The sequence below is a fragment of the Neltuma alba genome, unplaced genomic scaffold (assembly GCF_004799145.2).
Source record: "Neltuma alba isolate B1F8T4 unplaced genomic scaffold, ASM479914v2 tig00012677_pilon, whole genome shotgun sequence".
Classification (NCBI taxonomy): Eukaryota; Viridiplantae; Streptophyta; class Magnoliopsida; order Fabales; family Fabaceae; genus Neltuma; species Neltuma alba.
Window position 1 is genome coordinate 36,002 of NW_021637107.1, and position 12,433 is coordinate 48,434.

The window sequence follows — 12,433 nt, forward strand, 5'->3', positions numbered from 1 at the left end:
CAAAAAAAAAGAAAAGAGTGACGGTCAAATCCAAAACGACAACCGTTTCCCGCCCGGAAGTTTGTTACAATATCCAGATCGTCTTGCTCTTTCTCTTCTTCGCTGGCCATGATTTGCTCACCCATAACGGAAATCCAATCGGCTGTTCCAATCACAATTAATAAATCCATTCTTACTTCCTAACCATTGCCTTCGCGTCCGTCGGCTTCCGCCGCTGGCGCCGCCGGGAATTGCGATGGTCCACAGAAGCAATGCCGTGGTAGGTGTCTTCAACGTGCTGACATTGCTCTTGGGTCTCGCTGCAGTCGGTGGCTCGATCTACATAATCATCCTTGGCGGTCACGCCTCCGACTGTCAGAAACTTCTCCGGAACCCACTATTGATCGGCGGCGTCTTGCTGGTGTTAGTTTCGACGCTTGGGATCGTGGGCTCTTTGGGCCGCGTCAATGTGGTTATGTCAATCTTCCTGCTTGTGACGTTCCTGCTGATCGTGATTCTCATATTCTGGACCGTCTTCGCGTTGTTCGGGACTCACACGAAGTTAGGGCAGCGGATATGGCAACATTATAAGGTCACTGATTTCAAGCATTGGCTGCAGCGTTACGTGATTGACGACTACCAGCATTGGAAAGCGATCAAGAGTTGTTTAATCGATGCCCATGTGTGTCGGAACCTTGCCGTTGACGATGATCAGAACGACGGATATCTGATTTTCAGGCGCTTGTCTATCACCCAGGTTAGTCTTCGTTGTTCCTCCGCAAGAGTCAATATGTCGTACTACGCCTTAATAACCGCGTCTATACATGCATGACCTAACATTTAGACGTACTACCTTTCACACACAAAAAAATGGCGGGTTTGATCAGAAGAAAGGACCAATATAGTATGGTTACGAATGCAGCTCACTATTTGCAAAGATTTAAAATCTAAACAAACCCCTATGTTCTACATTTATGAGTCTGCATGAGAAGTACTCTGCCATGCAATTGTCACAATTAGCTCTAAATCCTCGCCTTTATGTGTATTAGCGTGGTCGATACCACCTATGATTCCATGATGAGATATGTCAGTAGTTAGAAAGAGACTTCAAATTTAAAACTAGGCCAATTTCAGGGGCTCTCAAGAATATTAATTATTTAGGCTTAACGGACGTGTACCATGTGTTTGACCAAATGAAAGAAATCGGTCTTTAATATAAAATTTTATTTAACTTTTATTTTGATTCTAAATATAAGACCCCAATCCATTTTGTTTCTTATATTTATTTTTTCCCTAAGGTAGTCCTTCTAATAATGATGGTTCTAACTAATACACTTGATTAGTAAGGATATTTTAAGAAAGACAACACTTATTTATCACAAATAACTAACTTAACTTATTTCCTTAATCTCTTTAAATTAGTCAACTAGGTCTTATAATTAGGATTGAAGGTAGTATGTAATCTTAAAACACCGGATCAGATAACTAAAACCTCTGCTTCTTCTGCTCAGTCCTCTACGGATATTAAAATGAATGTTTATTGAAGAATGGGTTTGGGTATGTGCAGTCAGGGTGTTGTAAGCCGCCATTGTACTGTGGATTTAGAATGGAGAATGTGACTTTCTGGGTAGAGCCGACGACCGGTCCAGTAGAAAAGGAGAGTGATTGCGAGATATGGAACAATAGGCAAGACAAGTTATGTTACGATTGCAATTCGTGCAAGGGAGGGGTGCTGGCCGACACAAAGCTGCACTGGCGGCGTATCACAATCTGGACCACCCTCGTAATCATTTATTTGACAATCTCATACGTCTTGAGCTGCTACGCCCTCTGGAACAATCGATCAGATTCCCGCCCAAGCAAGCACCACACACAGCCAGCACTAAATAACCCTTGATGATAGCCAGCCAACCACGATATGTATCTTCTTCCTTATCAATGGTAGAAATGGAACCAGGGTCTTACTTCTTGTGTAATTGTTGTACTAATATCCCATAGGCTTCATGTTTCCAGGAGGTACATATGGGTCGGATTTGTACATCTGCTCTCATTTTGTTCTAATGAACAAATTTTGACATGCAGTCATCTGATCTTTCTTTCTTTCTTTCTCCTTCTTCTCTCTTTCCTTTTTTATTTTTGTGTATGAGCGTTTAGACTACTTTTTTATGTTACTTGACCACATATTGGGGTATCTTCCAGACAAACATGAACTATGTGACAACCACCGTTGTATTTTAATAACACTTCCCATCCAGACCACCGGAAATTCCATTATAATGAAAACACCGTCGAAAAGCTAAAAGGTTGTGGTGTTGTTGAATATTGACTATCACCAAAGTTGAATTATGTGGAATTCTAAAAGGCCTTAGAATATGTGAAGAGGGTGTCCGCAACATAGTGGTTTCTAGTGATTCGATTGAAGTTGTGAACCTAATCAGAAGAGGCGAGCCAATGAATTCTTGGCATTTCAAGTTAAAGTAATATAATATTCATATTTCGTAGGATGCGCTGCAGTGGTTACTACGCTCTCATTCAAAAACCAGATTTGTTCGGCTATCAGCCTTGGAGGTCTCTTTAAAAGTACAGGAAATTGAATGAAGAAGAATAGTTATCAGTATCACTTCACTTCAGAAAAGTACAAGCAAGGAACAAGAAGAGATAAGCCACCAATGATGTTAAGAGTTCAAGTGTCCAAGTTGGGGGTAGCAACATAGATGGAATATTGGGTAGTGGTACTAGCAATAAGCCACAGATCCTGCCACCAACAAGTGCTCCAAACCTATAATTGAGAGATTAAACAATGCAGAAAATGAACAAACTAAAATCAGAAGGAAAGCATATGTTGGTGCAAGCTGTCTAATTCCCTTGTAACTTACCCTGTAATGGATGCTCTCGCCAAGCTCTTCATCTTTTCGTTAAGAAAATATTTGCAGGCGGCCAAAGAGATTGCTACCTGGTCCAAAGATCAAAACGTTCAAATGAATATGCAAGAATGAGAGAGAGCAGCAACGCATAGACGATTATCATATTATCATTTTCTACGTTTCTGGTAAATATACAACACATAGCATAAACCTTAGACCAAGTAGCCAGAAGAGGGGGATGAATATAATGACACATCTTACTGAAACACATGTAAAAGAGATAAAAAAAACAACAAACCTGAAACGCAAGTCCACTTTCAGCAGAATTCATTATACTCCAGCCCCCCATAAAGGCAAAAAGAAACAATCTTCTGAGGATAACATCGGTTGTTGGAAGTTCAGCATAGTTGAGCAAGTTCTGAACCCAAGGTGGTGACTCTTCCACTTTCTATTTCAGCCGGCTTTTTAAATTAATTTTTGTTTTCTTCCTTTGTCTGAAACTTGCCATTAGTATTTTTTCAAATGCTGCTTCTATTGATTCTTCACTTCTTTCATGCCCAGCATATTGTTGCAGCAGAAAATTTCTTGAACCCTAGTTCCTCCTCAGAAGCATCATAGCTTACCCCAAGGCGTCTGTAAGGATCCCAAACACTGAAACGAGGAAACTTTCGAACACTACCTACAAGGAAAAAATAAGTGTACCATCAACTGATCAGTAAGGAAGAATAGGAAGCACAGAATAAGTGTCCATTTGACAAAAGATATAGTTCAATTGACACTCAGGCTATCGATCAATGTCCAATCAATGACCAAAAGCTACCAAACAAGAAACATAATAAAGAAATTCATCGTTAATGGATCCATAGCTAATGGCCAAGCCTAAGTGTGGAAGTGTGGAATGTGTGAGGTTTTGGGGGGGGAGGGGGCTGCTGTGTATATTTGGCGCAGAGGAGTTTAGTGTAGGGTTAAGCAGATGGTGAATATCTGTGAGGGAGATAGGGGTGAGAACGGGTGTACAGGGCAGCCCTTAGTTCGGGGAATTACTTATCAGACCCTCAATAACCTGACTTTGGCCTAAGTGGGATGAAGAATCCTATTGAGTACCTTATAATACTCAATGTAGAACTTAGTATCCCATGTTACCAAGTATCCATCAAATACATGAAAGCCATAATAAGAAATGATGGTCGCATACTTGTATACTAAGACATCGGACATAACCAAAAAAGCCAACCTCATATAAGAGGAATTTCTGAAACAATCGGAACATTGGTATTAAAAGCTTTGGCCCACTGGTTCAGTAATCAAAGTATGGTTCTGGGCTTGACAATGTCAGTTAAGCACCATCCTACTTTGAGGTTATGAAATAATTGAGCTTGAATGGCCATTTAGTGAACATCGAGATAGAAGGTAATACCTCCTCCGTATGGCGCATCCACTGCGCATTTGATCCTCCATGAAACACTGCAATGTGCTGTCAGCTTCCTCGCATTTCCTTGGAGGGGCCTGAAGATGATTCAATCAAGGGAATCAAAAGAAGAAGAAACGACAGAACTTTATACAATGGAAAGAAAAATGAATGATGAATTAGGAGATCAACAAACATAACTAGCCTTAACCATATGGAAATTCAGAAGTTTTTTAAAACTTTAAAAAAATTCGAAAAAAGTAAATTAACTGTTGAAAATATTCAACAGGGATATCATGAATGAATAGTAAAGTACTCTTTCGGCTCTTAATATAGGACCTAATTGTTGAGTTGGTTTTGGTCTTAAACACAAGACCCATTTTTTATATTTATCTATTTTCTCTAAATTACCCCTAGGATACTCCCTCAACTATAATCAAGTAAAAGAGAAAGAAAGGTATTAAGAAAGATAATTATGGTATTTTAAGAAAAACGTATAATATTTTTTATAATAACTAACTTATCTAATTTCTTTGACCTAATCAAATTAATTAAATGGGTCTTGTATTAAGGACTGGAAGAGTAATATTACTAATATATCCTACTTTGATATAACATATTCATATTGATAATATCGATTTTTTTTCTTTGTTTATCAAGCTACCCACATAACAATTTGACGAATAGAAAAAACAATCTCATTCTGAATTAGCCAAGCATATACAGCATCAGAGAATCAAGAGAAGCAACAGAAACTTGCACAAGCAATAAGAATACACACAAGAAGAAGAGAGGGGGAGGGTACAATTTCTTGCCGAGCAAAGCGGTGGCGAAATTGGAAGTCGAGGGCGAAAGTGCGACCATATGTTATGCTGGTAGCGTAGCCTAAATGCCTAATACAGTAATAGGGAGGACACCATGGGAATTTCAAAGAAGGGTTCAGAAATGGAAAGGCCGAGGCTAAGTTCCCCCACGCCTTGCCGTTTTGGTCGGGTTTGGGTCGCTGGAGGAAAACTCAAAACTGAAAGAAGAGGAAAAACCTCGCGGATTACCTAAGGGATAACAAGTTTAGGGGGACCCCCCCCCCAAAAAAAAAAAAAAAAACTTACCACTGAGCAACAACGGGTAAAAATTAAAAGAAAAATAGTAAATAAAAACTTCTAATATGTGAAATTACTATTTGGAACATTTAATTTAGAAAATGACAAATAAAGATCTAATTCTATATAATAAATATGAAATCTTGATGAAATGTCTGAAATCACAACTCAGATATGCCAAATGACAAGTTGACTATGGAAAATGACAAATTTATTTTGACGAATGACAATTTCGGTAGACCAAATCACAACTTGGCTGAGGGAGATTTTAGACATTTCACCAAGATTTCATATTTGTAATATAGTACTGAGTCTTTATTTACTATTTTTCAAATTGAGGGTCTCAAATAACAATTTCCCATATTATGAGTCTTTATTTGTTATTTTTTCAAAATTAAAACAAGCCCGTATTTCCCAAAATATTAGTATCTTTTCTGGTCCCAAAAAATTAGTATCTTCTGTCTAAGGTGAAAAATGAATGGACTTGAGAATAGGGATACTTTATGGTAATTAGTCATAATTCAAGAAACCCAACATACAATGTCAAGTGATCTGGTATTATCATAGTACTAATTATATTAGTCCTATTTATAGTACAGAGGGAATAAATTTTTTTGTCCTCTTTATAAGGCAGAAGAGGAAAATTTTTATATAAATGTATAATTTTATTCTTTATTTATTATTGTGTTAACTTTGTTTTCATAGAGTATAATGTATATTAAGTAAAGATAAAGTTGAAAATTTGTTAAATTTTAAATAGAAGCTAATAAAGTTTAAGATTTTTCTTGTTTGCGTAAAATATGTTAAAAGTGACTTGTAAATAGGACCATGGGAGTAACTTTTTCAGACGTGACATTTAATATTCAACAATGCTTCATATAGGATTGCTTCTAATTAGGGGTGGAAACAGGTCAGGCTAAGCTTTGTCCTTAACAGGTCAGATTTGTTTAGTAACAAACTGGTTTGAGCCTGGCTTGTAGCCTGTTATAGGTTTTTTTTAAAGCTTGAGCCTGAGTTTGTTAAAAAAATCTGTAATTTTAAAAATTTTACAATGCATAATAAAAAATACACGGGCTAATTAATAAAAAAAATAAAATATATATACTACATAACAATTATTTATTATTATATTTTATTTAAATTTTAATTATGGTTAATATTATTGCAAATAAGTTATAAGTATATATTGAAATTTAAAATAAGACTGGATATAAGTACAAAATTAAAATTAAGATAAATAAACAGATTAGGTCAGGCCTGATAGACTTAAGAGACTTTTGAAAAAGCATAGACCTAACCTATTAGGCTAAAAAAGTCATCAAAAAGGATTGAGTCTTTTTTTATTTTGAAACAGGCCAGCCAGGTTAAGTCACAGGATGCCTGGCCGTTTTCACCCCTATCTCTAATAGAAGGACACCTATACATAGGGGAAAAAAATTAAGACATGATAAAAGAAAGATAAAATTAATAAATGTTGCTAAATATTTAGTAAGTCAGAGAAATCGAAGTACTGCTGCTCAATGTATGTCTCCCAGGAATATAGTAGTGTTAAATATTGAAGGTTGGAGTTTTGCTGCTCATTTTGCCAATAGAACTTTTGCAATTCACGCAACTATACTGGTAATGGTATTAACAAACTTCAGGTTTTTTTTTTTAAAATGAGCATATAATCAGGTAGTTTCGGCGGCAAAAAAAAAATAATAATAATAAGGAGGAGGAAGAAGGAAAAAGAACAGGTCTTCAGCCTGACACCTAAGCATTGTGATATGAATCATATGATACATAATAAAGTCAAGAGCATTTCAATGCATAGAACTCTCGGCACTTTTCTATCCTATCTGCTTTAATTTGATTCCCACTAAACCCGACACAAAAAATAATCTGTGAACTAGCCTCCTTCATACAGCGATTGAACATTTGGCTTCGAATATCACTATCCTTCATTTACATTACATCTTCGTCCCCCCGTGTTAAACATTAGCGCCTTATCATTATAATGCCCATTTTTCTCAGGCGGCCACGATGCAGCCATTACTACCACAACATAACAAACACTTTATAGTAATAATAAATGCATTAATGCTTCAAAATAATTTCCTTTAAAAATAAATTGCCATTAATTTAACTCATTTAATTTTGCTGGTAAAAAATCATTTAATTTTTATCTTAAATACACTGCGTTTTATTCACAATTTCTTGGTGCTAAATTCAGTTATTTTTTTGAAATTTGAATTATATATTTTTTTAAAAATTTTGAACTGTACTATAAAACAATAAATATAACATCTGGAAACCAATCAAATGACAGAAAAGGGAGGAATAATGTCGAAAGCTAAATGGCCAATGGTGTGAGATAATAATTGAATGAGTCATCAAGTCGGGACTCGGGAACAAGGAATCTCCCCATAGGATATTCTCGGCATCAACCAGTTACTTACTATTCATAGACTCGATTGTTTCCCCAATCTAAACTTGGACTTTGCTTTATTTACTCCAGATGACGACAGAAATTACCCGTCTTTTAGACTCTGTTTGGATGGAGAATTCACCTGAATATGTCTCAAAGAACGAACCAGTATTCGTAAACAGTATAAGTAAACCAATTTGCATTAGCAGAAGTTTATAAAATTTCTCTCTTATTATCTGATAAGTTGGGGAAAAAAAATCTAAATCTATAAGATTACTTACCAAAATATTATGAGTAGGCCAATGAGTTCTATGGACTCGTGACAAAATTGATCCAAACTGAGCCTTAGTCGGATTGGATATGATTAACTCATATAAGAATTTGATCCAGATTCCCGTAAACATCATTAGCAACTAGATTCTCCATCAAGTTGTACTCCATCCACTGTAGCCTCCTTTCTTAGTCGTCATGTTTAATATTGTTCAGTAGGCCTGGCCTACCCCCTGGAGTAAATCTTACTTTCCAAGGATACCTTTTCCTTTACAAGAAAGCAACAAGCAGGGACCTTCAAACCATCATTATGCCCAAGAAAATGATATACTAGAACCAGAGCAATTCACATTTCATCCCCAGATCATCTTCAGAAAACTCTACCATCAAAATAAGGAGCTCCAAATTTTAGAACTGAATGGAGACATCTTCTCTGTTTGAGTGCATAACATGCCAAGCCAATGTTTGGGGCAATTAATCATAGAATGAAAAGGTCGCCGCTTGAAACATATCTTACACAAAAAAGAGGTGGCACCAATGTGAACTATATTAAGCATGCCCGATCTGCAACTTCCAGCCAATAACACGTAATAAGCTAGGAGGTTGCAGTACCAAAGTCTCTATCAGAAAAAACCATAGTTCTTTTCAGCTTTTATATAGACGTAATTAATGCCTCGAACAAGGATTGATATTTTATATTTGAACGGGGAAAATGAAGGCGATAATTTCAAGAAGAAAAATACAATGGAGAAAATGGATAGTACCAAAGAGGATTATAAGAACACAATGAAGTATACATATAATTTAAAGTGGATGGTACCAAAGAAGATTATTTCTCACAACTTGAAAAAGACACCAGTTGAAAACAACTTATTTACTGGTAAGAGACTGTGGAATCTCGGCAATATTCCGATGGGCTATACCTATATAGCAGGAAAAGGACCCTCAAGATGATAAAAACTTGAAAAGCGATTGACCCATAAAACACATGACAAAAGAGTCAGCTGGGAGAATGCTCTTATCTTGTTGAGAGGCTTGAGAGTAGAAGAGTAAAAAAAATGAACACTGAAAGTAAAAGTAGAAATCCGTCTACGAATAATGCAATAGATGATGAACCACCCCACTTAATATAAGATCCAGTTTGCCAGCACAGAGCATCACAAACTGGATTGTCGGCAGCCGCAATATTATAGCCAATATCTTGGAAGGTCAGTTCATCCAACCTGATAGTTACATATCATACTCCTACAATGAAAACATCCATGTATGATATTATAATGCATGATCACATATGTAAGTTGGAACCCGAAACATCTAATTTTTTGAACGATAATCGATAGGATTATGCAAATTGATTCAAAATGATAGCAGCTGGCGAATCGATCATTAAGAGGCCATACAACACTATTACTGGAAATCAAGCAAGAAGGGTCCAAGAAAATATTAACAAAGAAACTCTCAACAAGAAACTACTGGTACTGCTCAAACGAGGATAAAAGCAACAAAACTAAGCTGCGTCATTCTAAATCTAAGACAAACACATATAGTCCCCGGGTTGGTGGGGAAAAAATTAAAAACTAGCTCTATAAATGATTCTAAATAACGAGGTAATTTTCTTTTAAACTAAAAAAACTCGTGCTCGTGTTTTCTCACAGTTTCTCGGCAACAAACAGATGACATCGAAAATAGTGAAAGAGACCAAGTAGGCATTGGATGCAGAGGTTTATCGATCGATTCATGCTTTGGTTCTCCCACACAAAAGATCAGGAAGAGATCGATGAACCGCTGCATCCAGTGTCTTCGCCCCAGCTCCATGTAGATTCACATAAAAAACACAATATCAACAAAATAAATTGAGGGGGAAAAAAAACTCTCGACCTCGTTGTTTTTCCCTCTGAAAGGAAAACCGACAAAATGCCAAGCACATAGAAAAAACAGCATGAACAAAGAGATTTCCAAGATCCAGCACGTTCTTACGAACAAAAGTAGTCGAACTCGATTATAAAAAAAAATCAAACATGGCGAACCGGTGAATTTTACAGCAGAGAGTCAGAGATCTCGCCTTACATAAACAGAATTATGTAACACGAGGATTCAAAGCTAGAACTAGCTATCACTTTTTCTCACGGAAAAAGGGTTGAGAACATGAGCATGAATCAGAAGACTAAAAGAGAATAGTCATCACCATTGCCGTTTCTTCGCTTGGCTCTTTTTTCTCTCTTTTCTCTTCTCTCTCTCCTCTCTCTTCGCCCCCTTGATGTGAGTCATTCCCAGACGCGCTGGGACTTCTACTTCTCAAGGAAAATGAATTCGGGATCTGGTTTTTTTTTATCTGGAAGTGAAGTTACCATCTAGCCCCTGCTCCCTAAACAGTCGAAGACAAATGATGCTTTTATTGCACGAATATCGAATTCATTTATCAGCACGTTTAATATGAATTGAGGTAAAAAAAAAATTTCATATATTTATCCTATATTTTATAAATGATAATTTTTTTTGTAAACAGGATATCTTTTTATTGGAGGTAGTCATGTTAAGATACTATTAAATACTATCTCCGGTCTTTAATATAAGATCCTGTTTAATTTTTATTTTGATCATAAATATAAGACTTCAATCCACTTTATCTCTCATATTTACTTAATTTTTTCAAGATAGTCCTTCTAATAATTATAATTTTAGTCAAATACACTTGATGAGTAAGGATATTTTAAAAAGACAACACCTATTTAGGATAAATAACTAACTCAACTTACTTCATTAATCTCCTCAAATTAGTCAACTGGCTCTTATAATTAAGATCGGAGGTAGTATTAAATATAGGCACATCTTCTAATAAGAATTCAAACCTTAATTTATTATACTACGAGAGACTAGTATTTTCTATTAGACTAACTTTCTGTTAGTTTTATAAATGAGAATTGAAAAACTGTTCATATAGCCTTTCAGATGAGCCCATGATCATTTTTTTGTCCACGAGGAAACTAATCAATTCAAAAATTCTTTGCAGAGAGTTCGCAGCCCCCACCCCTTCGGCATAAATAGAATCTTTCTTTTTCTTATTTTTATTATAAAATTTTATAAAATTAAAAAGATACTACTTTTAGTCCTTAATATAAGAGTTAGTTTGATTTTTAATTGATCTTAAATAATAATATCTCAATTCACCTTGTCTCTCATATTAATCTATTTTTTTCAAAAATAGCCCTTGTGATAGTTGCACATATTAGAGATTCCATCAAGTGGTAATTCTAACTAGTAACATGATTGGTAAGAGTGTTTTAGAGAATTCAGCTTGAATAAATAATTAACTTAACAAATATTTTTAATTTACTTAAATTAGTCAACTAGCTTTTATATGAAGGACTGGAGATACTACATGAGAAGAATAAAAATAATGAAAAATTTTATATTTTAAGAATTGTGATAAAAATTATTAAGAGTTAATATGCATCTATACCCCCACATATTTTTTTAAGTGCATTGAGCACTCTAAAATATTCTGTGGTGCATCCAATATTCCAATACCTCCGAAATATCTTTTAGATGCATCCAGCACCCTGAAATATTTTTTTTATGCACAAAAAATATTTTTAAATGTTGGACGTACCTAAAAAAATACTTTGAAGTATTAGATACACCTAAAAAAATATTTTAAGGCGCTAATAACACTATAAAATATTTAGAGTACTCGATGTACCTGAAAAAATATTTTGAAATGCTGAATGCATTTTAATCCAATTATCAATAACTCTAGATTCTTTTTTTATGACCAAAAGTATCCATTAGATCTGGATCTCACGAGCCCGAATTGTAAGTTAAATTATTCACAACCTCTATGAATAATGTAATATTTAATGATCCATGTATTAAGGTAGAGCAAATTGCATCAGTTAAATTTAAAACAGGGCAGCTCATTTTTGTAATTATGCAAGGATTAATTTTATTGATATAATGATATATCAAGTGAATGTTTAGTTTAACTTATTTTAAGTAGTTTTATGCTATAAAAAATAAAAATATGAGGGGAATTTTGTTTCGCCAGCACTTTACAGTAGCACAGTAACTTATTAATTGCTAAACTCATTAATGTTTCATTTGGGTGTTAATAGATGGCAGTGTATTAGGATGGAAAACGACTTCCTTACAATCATTTTGTTTCATGGGAAGGAGCGGCCATCTGATTTTATCCACTCAGTTTTATGAACTGGTTTGTGGCGAGATACGTGGAAGTAATTTCTTTCTTTCTTTGTTTTTAGGAGAAAACTTCGAATAAGGAAACTTGATCAGTTTTACTACATATATATATAGGAGTTTGATAGTACTCTTCCGGTCCTTAATATATGATTCAATTTGGAGTTAGTTTTGGTTCTAAATTAAAACTCATTTTTCATATTTATCAATT

At 35.2% G+C, this 12,433-nt stretch overlaps 1 protein-coding gene, 1 long non-coding RNA gene and 1 pseudogene across 2 annotated transcripts; 1 reads left to right on the forward strand and 2 right to left on the reverse strand.

The window, feature by feature from the left end:
- Positions 1 to 212: 212 nt before the first annotated feature.
- LOC114729773 (tetraspanin-11-like) lies at positions 213 to 1,876 on the forward strand. Its single transcript, XM_028916814.1, has 2 exons — positions 213 to 736; positions 1,547 to 1,876. The coding sequence occupies exons 1-2, from the start codon at positions 236 to 238 to the stop codon at positions 1,874 to 1,876; spliced, it is 831 nt and encodes a 276-aa protein (XP_028772647.1). The 5' UTR covers positions 213 to 235.
- Positions 1,877 to 2,444: 568 nt separating this feature from the next.
- On the reverse strand, positions 2,445 to 5,261 carry LOC114729775 (protein CHAPERONE-LIKE PROTEIN OF POR1, chloroplastic-like; annotated as a pseudogene).
- Positions 5,262 to 7,666: 2,405 nt separating this feature from the next.
- LOC114729776 (uncharacterized) lies at positions 7,667 to 8,082 on the reverse strand. The gene is made up of 2 exons (XR_003738771.1): positions 8,040 to 8,082; positions 7,667 to 7,900 (listed from the first exon to the last, which is right to left on the reverse strand). It is a non-coding gene; the product is annotated as an uncharacterized LOC114729776 (long non-coding RNA).
- Between the last annotated feature and the right edge of the window lie 4,351 nt (positions 8,083 to 12,433).

Bases quoted from the DNA above. Each gene is read 5' to 3' on its own strand.
- LOC114729773 (XM_028916814.1), top strand. From the start codon at position 236: ATGGTCCACAGAAGCAATGCCGTGGTAGGTGTCTTCAACGTGCTGACA. The intron at 737-1,546 runs GTTAGTCTTCGT...GGGTATGTGCAG, and splicing joins GGCGCTTGTCTATCACCCAG to TCAGGGTGTTGTAAGCCGCC.